The sequence below is a fragment of the Biomphalaria glabrata genome, chromosome 3 (genome assembly GCF_947242115.1).
Source record: "Biomphalaria glabrata chromosome 3, xgBioGlab47.1, whole genome shotgun sequence".
NCBI lineage: Eukaryota > Metazoa > Mollusca > Gastropoda > Planorbidae > Biomphalaria > Biomphalaria glabrata.
Genome location: NC_074713.1, coordinates 29,073,533 through 29,088,267, shown reverse-complemented (window position 1 = coordinate 29,088,267; position 14,735 = coordinate 29,073,533). Strand labels below are relative to the sequence as shown.

The 14,735-nt window shown below is 37.2% G+C and overlaps 1 protein-coding gene and 1 long non-coding RNA gene across 2 annotated transcripts; one reads left to right on the top strand and one right to left on the bottom strand.

Annotated features, from left to right (window-relative positions):
- Positions 1 to 5,911: 5,911 nt before the first annotated feature.
- On the bottom strand, positions 5,912 to 10,932 carry LOC106063498 (uncharacterized). The gene is made up of 5 exons (XM_056024390.1): positions 10,737 to 10,932; positions 8,324 to 9,938; positions 7,986 to 8,236; positions 7,801 to 7,880; positions 5,912 to 7,698 (listed from the first exon to the last, which is right to left on the bottom strand). The coding sequence occupies exons 1-5, from the start codon at positions 10,762 to 10,764 to the stop codon at positions 6,835 to 6,837; spliced, it is 2,838 nt and encodes a 945-aa protein (XP_055880365.1). The 5' UTR covers positions 10,765 to 10,932; the 3' UTR covers positions 5,912 to 6,834.
- Positions 10,933 to 11,066: 134 nt separating this feature from the next.
- On the top strand, positions 11,067 to 13,542 carry LOC129925220 (uncharacterized). Its single transcript, XR_008777018.1, has 2 exons — positions 11,067 to 11,555; positions 11,598 to 13,542. It is a non-coding gene; the product is annotated as an uncharacterized LOC129925220 (long non-coding RNA).
- Positions 13,543 to 14,735: the final 1,193 nt, after the last annotated feature.

The following is a 14,735-nucleotide window of genomic DNA, read 5'->3' as shown; positions in this document are numbered from 1 at the left end:
GTCCAATGTCATCCAGAAACATTGAAAATTGGCGAGGATTTAAACCACGGGCACACATAAAATTGAGAGCGACTCAAAATGATCTTATGGTATGTTGGAACTGTAATTGCTTTGCGCAGAATGTTTCTTGGTGAATGATGCACTTAAAAATTAGCAAATTTAAAATTAGCAACAGTCTTTCTTATTTTTGAAAGTAGCTTTGCATCAAAACCATTTCATTTCATGGTTGGTGCGCCATTCGTTTTTAGACTAGCTAGCGTTACCAAAGATAAATTGTAATGCAATATCACCCTCCCTTATTGTGGTGTTAAGCATAGCACATAACGCAAGTAGCTCCTCGTGTATCTCAAAATTCCTTTCACCCTTATGAATATAGCCGACTGTGCTACACCCGTTACATCAGTTTACTCATAGAGAGCCAATGAAAATAATTCAAAATCAACTATTTTGTTCTTTAATTGTTTACAAGCTGACTGACATGTCTTTTATTCTATCAGCCACAGTGTTCCTAGTTAACGCTATTTCTTTGAATGTTTTCACCTTTTCTGGACAAATTACTTCGGCTTTAACGACACACTCCTTCATAAAATCACATTCACTAAATGATTTGCTATGGCTAGCAATAAGTTGGACAATATGTAGCTTGCTTTCACTGCAGTCTCACTCTCGTTGTCAGTTTAACAAATCCTATTTTTCAATTCAAGTAGCTTGTCATCTCTTATTTTCTAGGGTGGTAGTTTAACATTATTTTGATAATTTTTAAGGTGGCCAAGTGGGCCGCATGCAAGGAGGTCGCAGGCCGAAAGAGGCGTCTTCAGAAGCCTTTGAACTTCTCAAACAAGGACCTGTTTGAAATCTTCAATTAAACACAAAAAAAAAAGAAATAAAAAGATATCAGCTAGAATGCCACTAAATGATTCAGCTCTAAATATTGTTTAAATATTGGTGATGCCTATTGAATGCCAGATTCTGCTTTGAGAGAAAAAGAATGATGTCCAAGATTCTTTTCAGGTAGCATTATCAGATTTTTACATATTTCTGACAATTGCGGTAAGTGTGGCTTTATGCGAGCGAAATTTTTCAGACTTAATTAAATTGATCAAGAATTAATACCAATTAGCGATGCGTTTCATTAACTAGGCCATTAGTGGAAAACAGATTTCGATAAAATTCTTGATACGTTTTGCGACCAAGAAAGCTTGTAAAATTTTTTTTAGTATATTTGGTTAACGTTTAATGACGTATTATCGATGTTTTATATAGGGGGGGGGGCATCATGAGGAGATGCCGCACTGGAAAGCAACCATCATAGCTACGCCACTGGTCTAAGCTAATATCCTCTCCTCTGTGGGTCCGCACGTCTAATAGAGATGAGCTGCAAATGTAATCTATCTCGTTGAAGGTTTCTCCATTTGGTGACCGACATGTTTTTGTGTGTATTTGTTTGTGCTTAAAATATGTGTTTCCAATTGAAAGGCCGTTGGATGCTCAGAGAGAAATCAAGCGCCCGCCATTATCACTGATGTTTTCTGCAGAGCCATATGGTCCGATTACGTATTCAAAACCAGTTCGGTTGGGATTGATTTTGGCGTTAAAGTCTCCCATCAGTAGAATTAGGTTATGAGTAGGTGTTTCATCAAGTGTGGTTTGAAGTTGATTATAGAAATTATCTTTGATGGTATCTTCTGCATCCTCTGTAGGGGAAAATTCTTGGATGGTAGTGATTTTGATTTGGTTTGTTTGGAGTCGAGCTTTAATGATGCGGTCGCTGACTGGCTTCCAAGCAATTAGTGCTGAAGCTGCTATTTTAGACATAATGATTCCTACTCCACCAATGTGTTCCTTATCATGTCCTGAATATATTATTGTCTTGCCATCATTGATTATTTGCCCACTTGATGTCCACCGCATCTCGCAGATCCCAAGGATGTCCAGCCGGTAAGAGTCAAACTCTCTTAAAAGTTGGGCCAGTTTACCGCATTGGTTCAGTGTTCTTACATTCCATGTGCCTATAAGAGTCGGTTTCTTTGCGTTGAAGGGCTTGCCATGTATCGGGCATTGAACGCCCAGTTGGGTTTGATCCAACACCGCCATCGGGCTTGGGACCGGCAGATGGCAGAGTTGGGACCGGCAGATGGCGTAGTTAAAATTAAAGAACCGCTTCGAGGCTCTTGCAGATATACTGACCCTTGAAGAATAGTGGGCCAACTTCAAAGATACCACTATTGAGTGCGCGGAAGAAGTTATCGGAAGGAGGCGAGGTTCATACAAGGAACGGTGGATACAAGACAGAACATGGAAATTGATCGATGAGAGGAAAGAGGCCAAACGTAGACGAGATCAGAAAAATGAAACACAGGATGGCAGCCTAGTGGAAGAAGCCTATAAGGAAGCAGATCTGAAAGTAAAGAGAAGCTCTCGGCGAGATAAACGGGACTGGATTGAACAGAAGGGTCTAGAGGCACAAGCAGCTGCAAGCAAAAATGACACAAAAACTCTCCATCGTATTGTCAGAGATCTCACTGCAGCAAACAGTGGATATGTAGCACCGATAAAAGACAAGCAAAGCAAAATTTTGCAAACGAAAGAAGAACAGGATGCAAGATGGGTAGAGCACTTCAAAGAGACCCTTAACCAACCGTCGCCAGACCTGACGTAAATATTCATGGACCCCTCTCTGGACAATGATCTCAAGGTCAAGACACACCCAATAACTGCTGAGGAGGTTACTATGGCCATTGCAGTGCTAAAGAATAACAAAGCACCAGGGCTAGAGATGGTTTCAGCAGAAATGCTAAAATATGGAGGACAGTGCATTGTTAACAGAATGACTGATCTCTGTTGGCGGACTTCAAAAGTCCCTGAGGACTGACAAAAAGAAGTGATTGTAAAGCTTCCAAAAAAGGGCAACTTGGCAGACTGCAACAACTGGAGGGGCATTATTCTCCTCTCTGTCCCGGGCAAAGTTTTCAGCACTGTTTTGTTGAGACGGCTTCAACAGTCTGTAGATGAGACACTCAGAGAAGAACAAGCAGGTTTCCTAAGAGGCAGATCATTTACAGAGCAGATCATAGAACAAAGTCTTGAGTACCAACAACGGCTAACGATCAGTTTCGTAGACTTTAGGAAAGCGTTTGATAGTGTCCACCGAGAATCACTATGGAAAATAATTAGAAAATACGGCATCCCAGAAAAATTCGTTCAGATCCTACAACACCTTTACAGTCAGTCTAGTTACTGCATTAAAACAGAAGAGGGAACAACCGAGTTTTTTAGCATCGAGACAGGTGTCTTCCTTCCTTTTCCTCCTAGCCATCGACTACATAATGAGGACAGCAATGAAACAGACTGCCTTTGGTATTCCATGGCGTGAACAAAACCGAAAGACAGACTTGGACTTTGATGACGTTGCACTACTCGGGGCTACAAATAAAGGCATACAAGAAATGACGGAGAGCCTAGATAGAGAGGCACCCAAAATTGGCCTCCGCATGAATTTGGATAAGACTAAAATTTTGCGAGTGGGATATAAGGCAAAGGGTGTGTGAGCTGGCGATCCTAGATTTAATTTTTATCTATTTTTATCTGTATTGTTAAGTTTAACTATCTAGGCTAGTGCTGAGTGCGTGCATGGTTCCCGCCAGCTCTTTTACTTTAGAAGTTAGTTTGTACGAGTCATGACCTGGCTCTATAAATAGAACGGGTGCGGTCAGTTCTTTCTTTTTTGTCTTGACCAGTGGTCAGTGCTGACAGTGGTGCCGGTGTATAGCTAATTGTGTGTAGTGTAATTTCAGCTGGGACCGCCTGTAAGTTGGAAAATGTTTTTATTTTATTTCTTTAGTTTGTATTTGTATTAGTTATTCCTACATCTACTGTTATAGTCTAGATGTGGACTGATTAGTGTAGTGGCATCACTGGCTAGTTAATTAGCCATGATTGTCTATGATGGAACCGGAAGGTCCATTAAGCTGGATAGCGTCACCCCTTCCTTTTCCCCCCCCCCCCCAAGCTATCCCTAATAATCCCCTTATTGTTTTTCTATACTATGTCTATTTGTAAATATTTTATTATCTTATATTCTTATGTATGTTTATTTTATTAGTGATTCTTTTTGGTAGTTTCTGAAGTGTAGTTGGCAGATAATATTATTTTTAATTTTGTTGTACTTTTATGTACAAGATGGCGGCTGGCATAAGCCGGCTCATTAACCTAGATAGTAGATCTAATGTGTATTGTTGTGACTTTTATCTGATGTTATCTAGATCTGTTTATTGTCTACCCAGCCTGTGTGGGTTGTGGCGTAGACTTGACCTAAATTCTGTGGCTTTTATTAGCTACATGGAGGCTAATTACTAATATGTAATTACCTCATGTCTCTAGACTGCTATTAGTAGGTACTTTGATAAAAAATTCAACTTTAATGAATCTAAATGAAACTAGTATAGTTAGATAGATCTTTTTGAATGGAGTTCATTGATACCTCATTTATGCTTCTAGGTTAATTAGAACATAAGTTATGACCATTTTAGTGTCGGGGAATTAGCCTATTAAAATACCCAAAAAATTGTGACCGAAAGGAGGAGCTTATACATTTAAACTGCTATAACTTTTTAACGCTTAAAGATAATGTAATGAAATTTTCCATAGAAAAGCACAATTATGTTCTGATAATTATGACAATTTTAAATCTGTGATATCTATTAACACTTTTTTGTGTTAAGCGCTTGATGTAGGAGTAGGCGTTGAAAAACGGCAGAAACAGAATACATATTCACACATAAATGGTCATAACTTTTAAACCAATGGAGATAATTGAATGAAAATTTCAACATAAATGCATGATTATGTGTTATTTATTTCTTCTTTATGATTCTGAGATAGAAGTTGAAACTTTTTTTTTTTAATTTCTTAAATGTGGGTCGACATTTCGAAAACGACAAAAAAAAAATAGGTTGACACTTAAATGGTTATAACTTTTTAACCAATAGAGATATTTAAATGAAATTTTCAACAGAAATACATGAATATGTGCTATTTGTTTATCTATTATAAACACTGAGAAAGAAATTTAAGAAAAATTTTTTTTTCTTTGTTAATGTGGAACGACAATTTAAAAAACGACCAAAATTTATGTTGGTTATAACTTTTTAACCAATTGAGATATTTAAATGAAATTTTGAACAGAAATGCATGATTATGTGTTATTTGTTTATTATATTTTAACCCTGAGATAGAATTTTTTTGAAAATTTGTTTTTTGAGTTTCAGTTTTTTTCGACAAAATATTATGTTGACACTTAAAATGTTGGTTATAAATTTTTAACTAATTGAGAAATTTAAATGAAATTTTCTACAGGTATGCATGCATGATTATGTGTTGTTTATTTTATTATAATCTGAGACAGGAGTTTTTTGTTTTTTTTTGTAATATAATGTTTCAACTTTTTAGCCTTAAAAAATTACTTATTAGGCTTTTAACTGAAATGAACAGCGTTTTGCTGATACTTATAATAAACTTTGGATGAGCAACATGTTGGAAAAACAACACAAAAATAAAAACAAATTTTTTTTTTATACTTTGAGAGCTGTAACATTTTAATCTTTAGACATAATTATACAAGATTTACAACAAAAAAAAAACAACTAGTGTTTAAAATATAAGTATTTAAATAACAAATATGGGTTTCTTGATGTCATCAGTCTGAGTGCATTTGCAAATGTACGTCAGTATCCAAAGCTTGTGAGGATCATGCATGACTGTTTGAAGATGAACATTGTTTGGGTGTACCCTATCTGTTTTGCTGAAATAGAATAAATACTTTTACTGCATACCAATGTAGGCTTGCTGAAAAAGTAAAATTATCAAGACTTAATATAAATGGTTCATTGCACAATCATCAGCTGTATTGTGAAATATTTTTCACATTAAATAAATATTAAATAAATAACATCCCAGATATGCAACATGTTTCCTTAAAATTGGTCAAGCGGTTTTGTTTTCTATTCGTCACATACATACATACATACATACATACATACATACATACATACATACATACATCTCACATTCTACTTTATAAAGTAGATTTGATGGGTAAGCACATAATGAATTTGTTTGTTGTTGGAAATTATCAATTGAAGGACTGTTTATAATTTTAAAAGATGAAGCAAATATGACCTACCAGTCCCCTCACTACATTGCAGATTAGGGACAAAAGTAATTGACACAATTAACTTCAACTTAATGTAAATATCACCCCAAAAAAAATCCACAACTAGACAAAGCTTATCAATAGTTATAAATATCTGATTAATGAAAATCGGAAAAGGCTAACATTTTGGTCTAATTATTCTTTTCTATGGATTGTAATCTATAAAAAGATTAAGTGAACACAAGTACTGGTATGTCCCCTCAACAGATCAGGGACAAAAGTAACAAGAAATGACCCACTTCATCTTTGCGTACCAGTATGGTAAATATAAAATCTGGAAAATATGAAATTGTTTCATACTTTGCCCACTGAGGCTCAATTTCATTTCTATTTTAACATAAGTTCTGTTAGGTACTGAACAATGACGGTTAATAGATGTGTACATGAGTGGATAAGGCATTTCTAGTATGAAGTAAACTTAATTATATATATACATTTTTAAAAAATGATTAAATTGAAAAAATAAAGTTACTTCCCCGATTAGGCATTTGATTATCCATAGGCTTGCAGAGTAAGAATTCTTGCTCTCATCGGACCAATGCCAAATGTACTGTACAGCACAGCTCTGTCACATAAAAAAAAGTTAATCATGAGTCTACATTAGCATATATATACATTATTATCTAATCAGTCACAAAACTGGCATCTCCTAGAATAATATCTGCAACAAGCTCATAGACAGATAACTCAGTAGCTTCAGTTTCTGAAGTGTATAAAATAAAAATGTTACTTCCCTGAAAGTTTGTCACTTCTCCTTTGAAAACTGTATCCACCTGGTTATTTGTCCATACATGATGAAGGGTCTTGCCAATCAGGGTTGGAGACTTTGCCAGAATCAGATCACAGTAGGCCTTCCTCTCTGGGGGGATCTTGCTGAGGTCTTCTGTGCCATTTCTGATAGCCTTCTCTAGCTGAGAACGTTGTTTCTTATCCCTTTGCTGTGCCATCATCATCAGCCTCTCTCTCAAAGCAACTGAGATCTGTTTCTCCCGAGCTGTCAGTTCTTCTCGTCTCTTGGCAGCAAATCGACGCGCAAAGGAAACAATTCTCTGCTGTTCCTCAACTGACTTAGTCTCCAACCAGGACATCGTCTTGTTGATGACAAACTTGACTTTGCCATCTCTAAAACCAACTGTTGCATTGTGAGCCCTGTGATACTGGAAATCAAACATTCCAAGAGCCCTTTCACTGTGCATGTTGTGAAGAGGAGCTTCAGATGTCCTTATCACAGTCTCTGCATCAGGATTTGAAAGGGAGCCATCCAGATAGCTAGATAGCTGTCTCTGTAGCACCTTACAAAAACCTTCAGCAAGTTCTTTTGTGATCTCGATAAATACTTCATCAACAGTCACATTTCTCAGGGCTCTCAAAACGAAATCTTCAGTATCCAGAGTCTGACCAAAGCAATCAGTTGGCATTGAGAGGAGATTCTCTGGAGAATCCACAATAGCCTTTAGTTTGTCAATGCAGACCTTCACATGAGGGATCTAGAAAACAAGAGAGTAAAAATAAATAAAATAATATAAATGGTATCTTTAAAATTAAATTAATTTTTTTCTTTAAAGTTATAAATGTGGTAGAAATATTACCATTTCCAGATGTTTCATCTTTCTCTCATTTTTGTAGATCAGTGTCATCCACGGTCCAGTCAACATCTTGCCAAAAAGCCCTGTTAATAAATATAATAAATGTCAAAAGGGTTGAGACACCTAATAAGGAATTATTTTGAAACTATAAAAATGAATTTGACAAAAGAAAATGTAAAAGTTATTACCTAAGACTCTCAGCTGAACAAGAATGTTTGGTTGCTGCAAGTCTTGAATCAACGACAGCCGAAAACTGGTCTCATTGCAGTATCTTTGCAAGTACCGCAGCAACAGATTCTTTAGCCGAATGATAACGCCAGCAGAGTGGAACAGGATGTGAAGTCTGTTCCCCACATATCTGACAATCACTCCAACTTTCAGATCTGAGAGTCTTAGAAAAGCCTTGAAGCTAGATGGATCACCCGTTGATGCCTTGTGTCTGAAAAAAGAAAAAAAAATCTTAGGAGATAATAGTTAACATTTTAATATAAAGATATTTAGACAATTTCTTCTTAAAAAAACATACCTCAGTTTTGAAACTGCTTGAATCAAGTTAGCAGCTTTCCCTTCCTTGCCGAAAGTGTTGCTATTCACTGAATACTTTGCATCGAACCTTCTGAGGACTTTCTTTGCTTCACTCGCCAAGCCATCAAGTGGGTGAAGGTTACAGTGCAAGACTAACAAATCTTTAGCAAAGAGCTGACTGAGTTGCTGGCTAACACAACTATTGACGGGGGCCCTATCTGTAAGTGTTGTCTGAAGCATTTCCCTAAATTTGTACAGTATTAGATGTTGTTGTATGCCTGAATATGTGGAGTATGTTGTCCCTAAATTTCTAATAATGCCTACAATGTGCTCAAAGTCATCTAGTGTAGACCCACCCCCAAGTTTACCTATCTCTAGTGTAAATGTTTTCCCACCAAATGATAAATTTACTTCATTAAAATGCGAGCCATCAATAGTTGTGGCATCCCAAGCCAATGTTGCTATCAGCGATGGTGCTGTATACAAAGCCTCCGCCAACTGCAAATCGGATATGATGCCCATCTCATAAGCCATCTGTGCAGTAGTAGATGGAGCAGGAATCTTCACAATTGAAATGTGTGTCAGTTCATTTAAAATGTACCTGACAAGAAGCCCTGCTTTTTCTACTGGCACTTGACTCTCCAAACAAGCATAGAGACACTTACGAAATGGGGCATCATACTTTCCTGCCAGGCGGATGCTCTGAGTAGAATGGCTGGAATAGCTATCAGTCAGCATCTCCCCAAGTTCATCTATCCGCACCTTGCCTTCCTCCAAAGATAACTTTAACCCCTGAATTCTGTCCTTCAAAAGGTTTCTCTGCTCTGATCTTCTCTTAGCAATTCTTTTCCACTTAGAAAGTTCAGCTGCTGCCTTCTTCAGTTTCAAACTCATCTGACGATTTTCTTCACTCAGGCGTTCATTTTCACTCTTCAGGGTAGCTTTCACTTGACGATAAGATGTTATCAGTGTAGATTTCCTACCAAGCTCCTGATTGACTCTTCTGGTGTTGAAGCGCTTCCTTAAAAGACGAACTGCTTTTCTGCTGACAAGCAGTTTTTCGGACAAACTGGCACTGTGAGCTACAAAATGCTGTCGTTGTGTGCAACAACGAGCACAGTGTCGTTCTGTGTTACCTGGCCTTTCAGTGGCCTCAACATCACCGTCAGGTCGCAACTTCTTCACCATACTAGGTCGTTCAGTGCTGTCTTGGACAGGTCTCTTTTTGCCAGCAGCATCGATAGAAAAATTTTTATCCAGGTAAGGTGCAACTAGGTGCCAGCTGCGGGTAATCTTCCTGGAAAAATTCTTCATCTCGGACATATGCCTTCGAACCTTATTGATAACAGTAGCCTTGGTTGTTGCAATGCCAACTTTTGCAAAATAACTGAATACAGCATCAGCCACATTCACAACAGTGTTGTTGTAAAGAAGAAATTCTATGTGGCCAAATTTCAGTTCAAATCCAACAGCCGCAGTTGAAATATCAACACAATAAGTGTCCGATACATATATCCTGAAGTCCTTCATGCTGCCAGGTATAAAGGTACCTGCCATATCCTCAATCCTATCAACACCGACAACATCCACATCAAGGCCTGCCACGCCCACATTATCTGGGGAAAGTGTCACAAAAAAAAGTTAGTTTTATTTAATTGTGAAAAAAAAAAAATGTTTCAAACAAAATAAAACATGTACAATTTTAATAAAATACAGTTAAAAGATTTTTTTATAAAAGGATAAAACATTTTATGTAAAATTGAAGGCTCAACTTCATGTCCAGCCAAGCCTTCACTTTAAAATAAATTTCTACAATTATCTTAAATTAAATCATATAGAGAATAAAGTAGATCTATAGATTAATATCTGAAAAAGTATTTTCATTGAAATAAAATGATATTTCAATTGATTTGTGTTATATTTTGTTTATAACTTATATTTAGTAGTGATTATTATGGTAACTATCACTTAAAATTTTGTATTTATAAATTATTTTATAATTATCGCAATTATATTACCAGCCATTGCAAGAAATTTAACTAAAAACGAAAAATAATAATTGAACTAGTTTAAAATCATTCTAAAAATTTTAAAAATTGCATTCAAAATCACGGATGACTAAATAAAACTGTTCTTGATGATGGATTTAAAAAAAATCGATCTAACAAAAAAGCTATGCAGCCATTGATAACCATTGAATCTATCATTTCCGGTTAGTAATGGTTAGTAATGGCGGCTAGTTTCGTTTTCTAGCCAAGATACCTGATGCACTGGGTCCGTTTTTACTAATAAAGTGGAACACTTATTGCGATAATATGAACAAAAATAGTTAGATTAGATATTAAGGTACACGGATTGACTTTAAAAAATATGCTTTTCAGAATAATAAAAAAAAATATGGATGGTCAACTCACCCCTATGCTCAACACGCTGGAACTCCATGAAGACGATAGAAAAGCACTGATATAAATCCAAAGAATTAACTGATATCCGATCCTTGAACAAACAAAGGGCTCTGATTATCCTTTTGTGTCTGATTTTGAAGACAAAACCAGACTGGAACGAAATCTCTATTGTTATCGGCTTAAATACTGCAGCACGAATACTACCGGTTCCGGTAACCAAAAAAAATCTCGCGCGACCGGAAAATCGAAGTATCTACTATTAGTCTGCCATCGCCTCATTGTACCTTTTTATTAATTCTAAGCTTAGGTCTAGGGCCTAGGGTAGTAATGGTAGTGGTTTAGTTAGATAGTTGGTTTGGTTAGTCTGTTAGTGTTTGTAGATTTAGAGGGTTTTAGTTAGATGCTGAGTTCAGTTGTAGTGTCAGTGTAGCTCTATATGTTATATTTTATTATTGATTTATTTGTGTATGTAAATAAAGTTTCTTTTTGTTTTATTTATCCTAAAGTAAAAGTTTCGTTATTGCTTTCTTTTAGTTAGCTAGATTAGTTTAGTTTAGTTTAATTGTGCTGTCTGGTTGCTTAGGCAACTCTAGCCCCTTGGTCGCAGACCGAGGTGCACAGATTGGGCCCACCCAGTAGAGCTACCACCTGCCTACTGTTACAAATGAATTTAATGTTGAGCAGCAGAAGAGAATAGGCCACCACACTCGCGCCTGCCTGACCTGCTCACATTTTTGGTGTCAGAAGTGGGATCTGTGCTTAAGTAATCAGACACACATTGTTTTCTTAGGGATTAGGTTGTTAGTTTTTTTTTGAGGCTTTTGTTAGGTTGATTTAGGTTTTGGTTAGGCTTCGTTAGCGCATTGTTAGGATTGCATAGGTTGGTATTAGTTTTAGGTTTGGATAGCAGTAGGAATCAGTGTTGGAGAATTTATTTTGTTGTTGGTTGTTAGAATATAGGATATGGATAGTTTAGTTTGTTGTTTGAGTTTTGTTTTATGTAGTGGTCTTCGTTATGGTCAGTAGTGAGTTGGTTTTAATGTTACTTGGAGATGTAGTTCTAGGAAGTTGTTGTAGTGCGTTGTGAGGTAGTTAGTATTGTTGTTATGGGTTAGGGTTAGAGTTGAAGTGTTAGGTTAGGTTGGCAGAATGGCAGCAGCGGCAGGAAGGATGCAGCGGTCCCAGGCTGATGTGGAGGGGCCTCGGAATGGCATGATCCGAGGACAAGTCTGCAGCTCTCTCATGCCTTCGGAGAGATGTCAGCCCAATGTTAACGGATGGCGAGATGGCAGTTGAAGTCTGGACTGATGGGTCATCGCCAAACTTTGTTATTGAATGTGTTAAGCGATACTACCAAAACTTAGACAGTTCCAGCACAGGTTTTTTTGCAAGTAGCCATGTACTGGACTGACAGAGGTGCCCCACTTCCACCTCTGTGTTATAAACAACTGGGCCAGTTTGTCCAATTAGGACGACTGTCCGCCCAGTTGCAACGTATGGTTTAATGGCCCTCACATCTTGAGGTCGCCACTGAAGAAAGCCTTCCACGTCATCTTTCTGTAAACCACATGGATTTCGCTCCTCACTTACTGGGTGTCCTGTGTCAGCCACTGGTCATCTCTACTGGACAGCGGTGGTGGACCGGCCAGAGATGAAGAAGTCGTCAAGAGCAGAGCAAACCTGTCGTGTCTTTTTCCCTTTTATTAAATGTTTTTTATATGTTCTTATCACACTGTTCATTGTGTGGCTCCTTTTATACTTTGACTTGTTTTAATGTATTTATGCATATTATTTTTAATTTGTATTTATGCTTTTATGTATTTCAAATAATGATTAATTTTTTTGAGTATGTTCCATGGGTGTTTGCATGTGTTGCAACCCAATAAGTTTTTTGTAAGTCTTTATTGGGCTCTCAAAAGCCAATATTGTGCTTGAATGTTGTAGTTGCTGTAGTAATATGCTGTATGTACGATTTTTCTAGTCGTGTAATTTTCGATGTTGCCGTCAAGGTACTCGTTAATGTTGTTTTGCCTTGGAGGCCATGACATAGATAAATGGCACATTGCAGCACTCGGTAGTTGCCTTTGTAAGGCATATAATGGTTTTTGTTATTGCCTTTGGAAGGCCATGTAATGTCTTTTTGTGAGTAGTTTCGACTTTTTTTTGCTTTGTGAGGTAGGAAGTTTTTTTACTTTTTTGAAGTACTTAAGGTACTCATTAATGTCATGTTAGGTTGAATTGGCTGACAGTGGTCCTTTTATTTTTTTATTTTCTATGTCTCATCACCACTGTTGGATGCCCTGTGTTTTTGTTATAGCACTGTAACTTCAGGTTGTGTTATGACACTTTGAGTGTACCATTTTTTAATGTTTTGGTCTTTGTGACCATTGTGAGCCTTCAGTGGCTGGCCATAAGTCTGTGTGACTATGGGCCTGTTGAAGCCTTGGTGGCTTTGTATAAGTCTGTGTGACTATGGGCCATAAGTCTGTGTGACTATGGACCTGTTTGAAGCCTTGGTGGCTTTGTATAAGTCTGTGTGACTTTGTTTTAGCCTGTGTGGCTAAGGAACTGAGTTAAGCCTCATAGAGTTCCTGTTGGTCTGTGTGCCTAAGTTTATCATGTTTGGCTAGGGCGTCATTTGCTCCAACCATGTAGTTTTCGTTAATTACTTTTGTCGTTCCATTTTTTTAAAGATGTCATGCACTATATTTTGTATTACCTGTATTTTTATTGTTTTCTGTTGAAAGCTTTGCCACTTGTGAAGCCATTTAGTACTGAGAGCTATGGTTATAGTTCTCCGTTCTCTTGTATGAATTCATTTTTATTTTATTTCTGCTGTATATATTTTGACTTTTTATCTCTGTATTTTGTGTATTTTTATTTTGCGGGGACGCAAACGTTTGAGCGGGGGTGAATGTGAGCTGGCGATCCTAGATTTAATTTTTATCTATTTTTATCTGTATTGTTAAGTTTAACTATCTAGGCTAGTGCTGAGTGCGTGCATGGTTCCCGCCAGCTCTTTTACTTTAGAAGTTAGTTTGTACGAGTCATGACCTGGCTCTATAAATAGAACGGGTGCGGTCAGTTCTTTCTTTTTTGTCTTGACCAGTGGTCAGTGCTGACAGTGGTGCCGGTGTATAGCTAATTGTGTGTAGTGTAATTTCAGCTGGGACCGCCTGTAAGTTGGAAAATGTTTTTATTTTATTTCTTTAGTTTGTATTTGTATTAGTTATTCCTACATCTACTGTTATAGTCTAGATGTGGACTGATTAGTGTAGTGGCATCACTGGCTAGTTAATTAGCCATGATTGTCTATGATGGAACCGGAAGGTCCATTAAGCTGGATAGCGTCACCCCTTCCTTCCCCCCCCCCCCCACCCCCCCCCAAGCTATCCCTAATAATCCCCTTATTGTTTTTCTATACTATGTCTATTTGTAAATATTTTATTATCTTATATTCTTATGTATGTTTATTTTATTAGTGATTCTTTTTGGTAGTTTCTGAAGTGTAGTTGGCAGATAATATTATTTTTAATTTTGTTGTACTTTTATGTACAAGATGGCGGCTGGCATAAGCCGGCTCATTAACCTAGATAGTAGATCTAATGTGTATTGTTGTGACTTTTATCTGATGTTATCTAGATCTGTTTATTGTCTACCCAGCCTGTGTGGGTTGTGGCGTAGACTTGACCTAAATTCTGTGGCTTTTATTAGCTACATGGAGGCTAATTACTAATATGTAATTACCTCATGTCTCTAGGTCGGTTTGTGTACTAGACTAGGTCTAGTCTAGCTTTTTACTATTTTTTAACGTTTTTATGTATTGATTTTTGCAGGCTATCCTTACTGTTGTTAGTCTACTGCCTGTAGGCTGTTGTTAGTCTACTGCCTGTAGCCTGTTGTTAGTCTACTGCCATAGGACTGCCATTAGTCTGCTGTCGTTAAGTCTGCTGTTGTTAGTCTACTGCCTGTAGGCTGTTGTTAGTCTACTGCCATTAGACTGCTATT

Excerpts from the sequence above, each read along its gene's own strand:
- LOC106063498 (XM_056024390.1), bottom strand. The coding sequence starts at position 10,764 with ATGGAGTTCCAGCGTGTTGAGCATAGGG. Across the intron at positions 7,881-7,985 it reads TGTTCAGCTGAGAGTCTTAG|GGCTTTTTGGCAAGATGTTG; the intron begins GTAATAACTTTT and ends ATTTATTAACAG. Across the intron at positions 7,699-7,800 it reads AGATGAAACATCTGGAAATG|ATCCCTCATGTGAAGGTCTG; the intron begins GTAATATTTCTA and ends CTTGTTTTCTAG.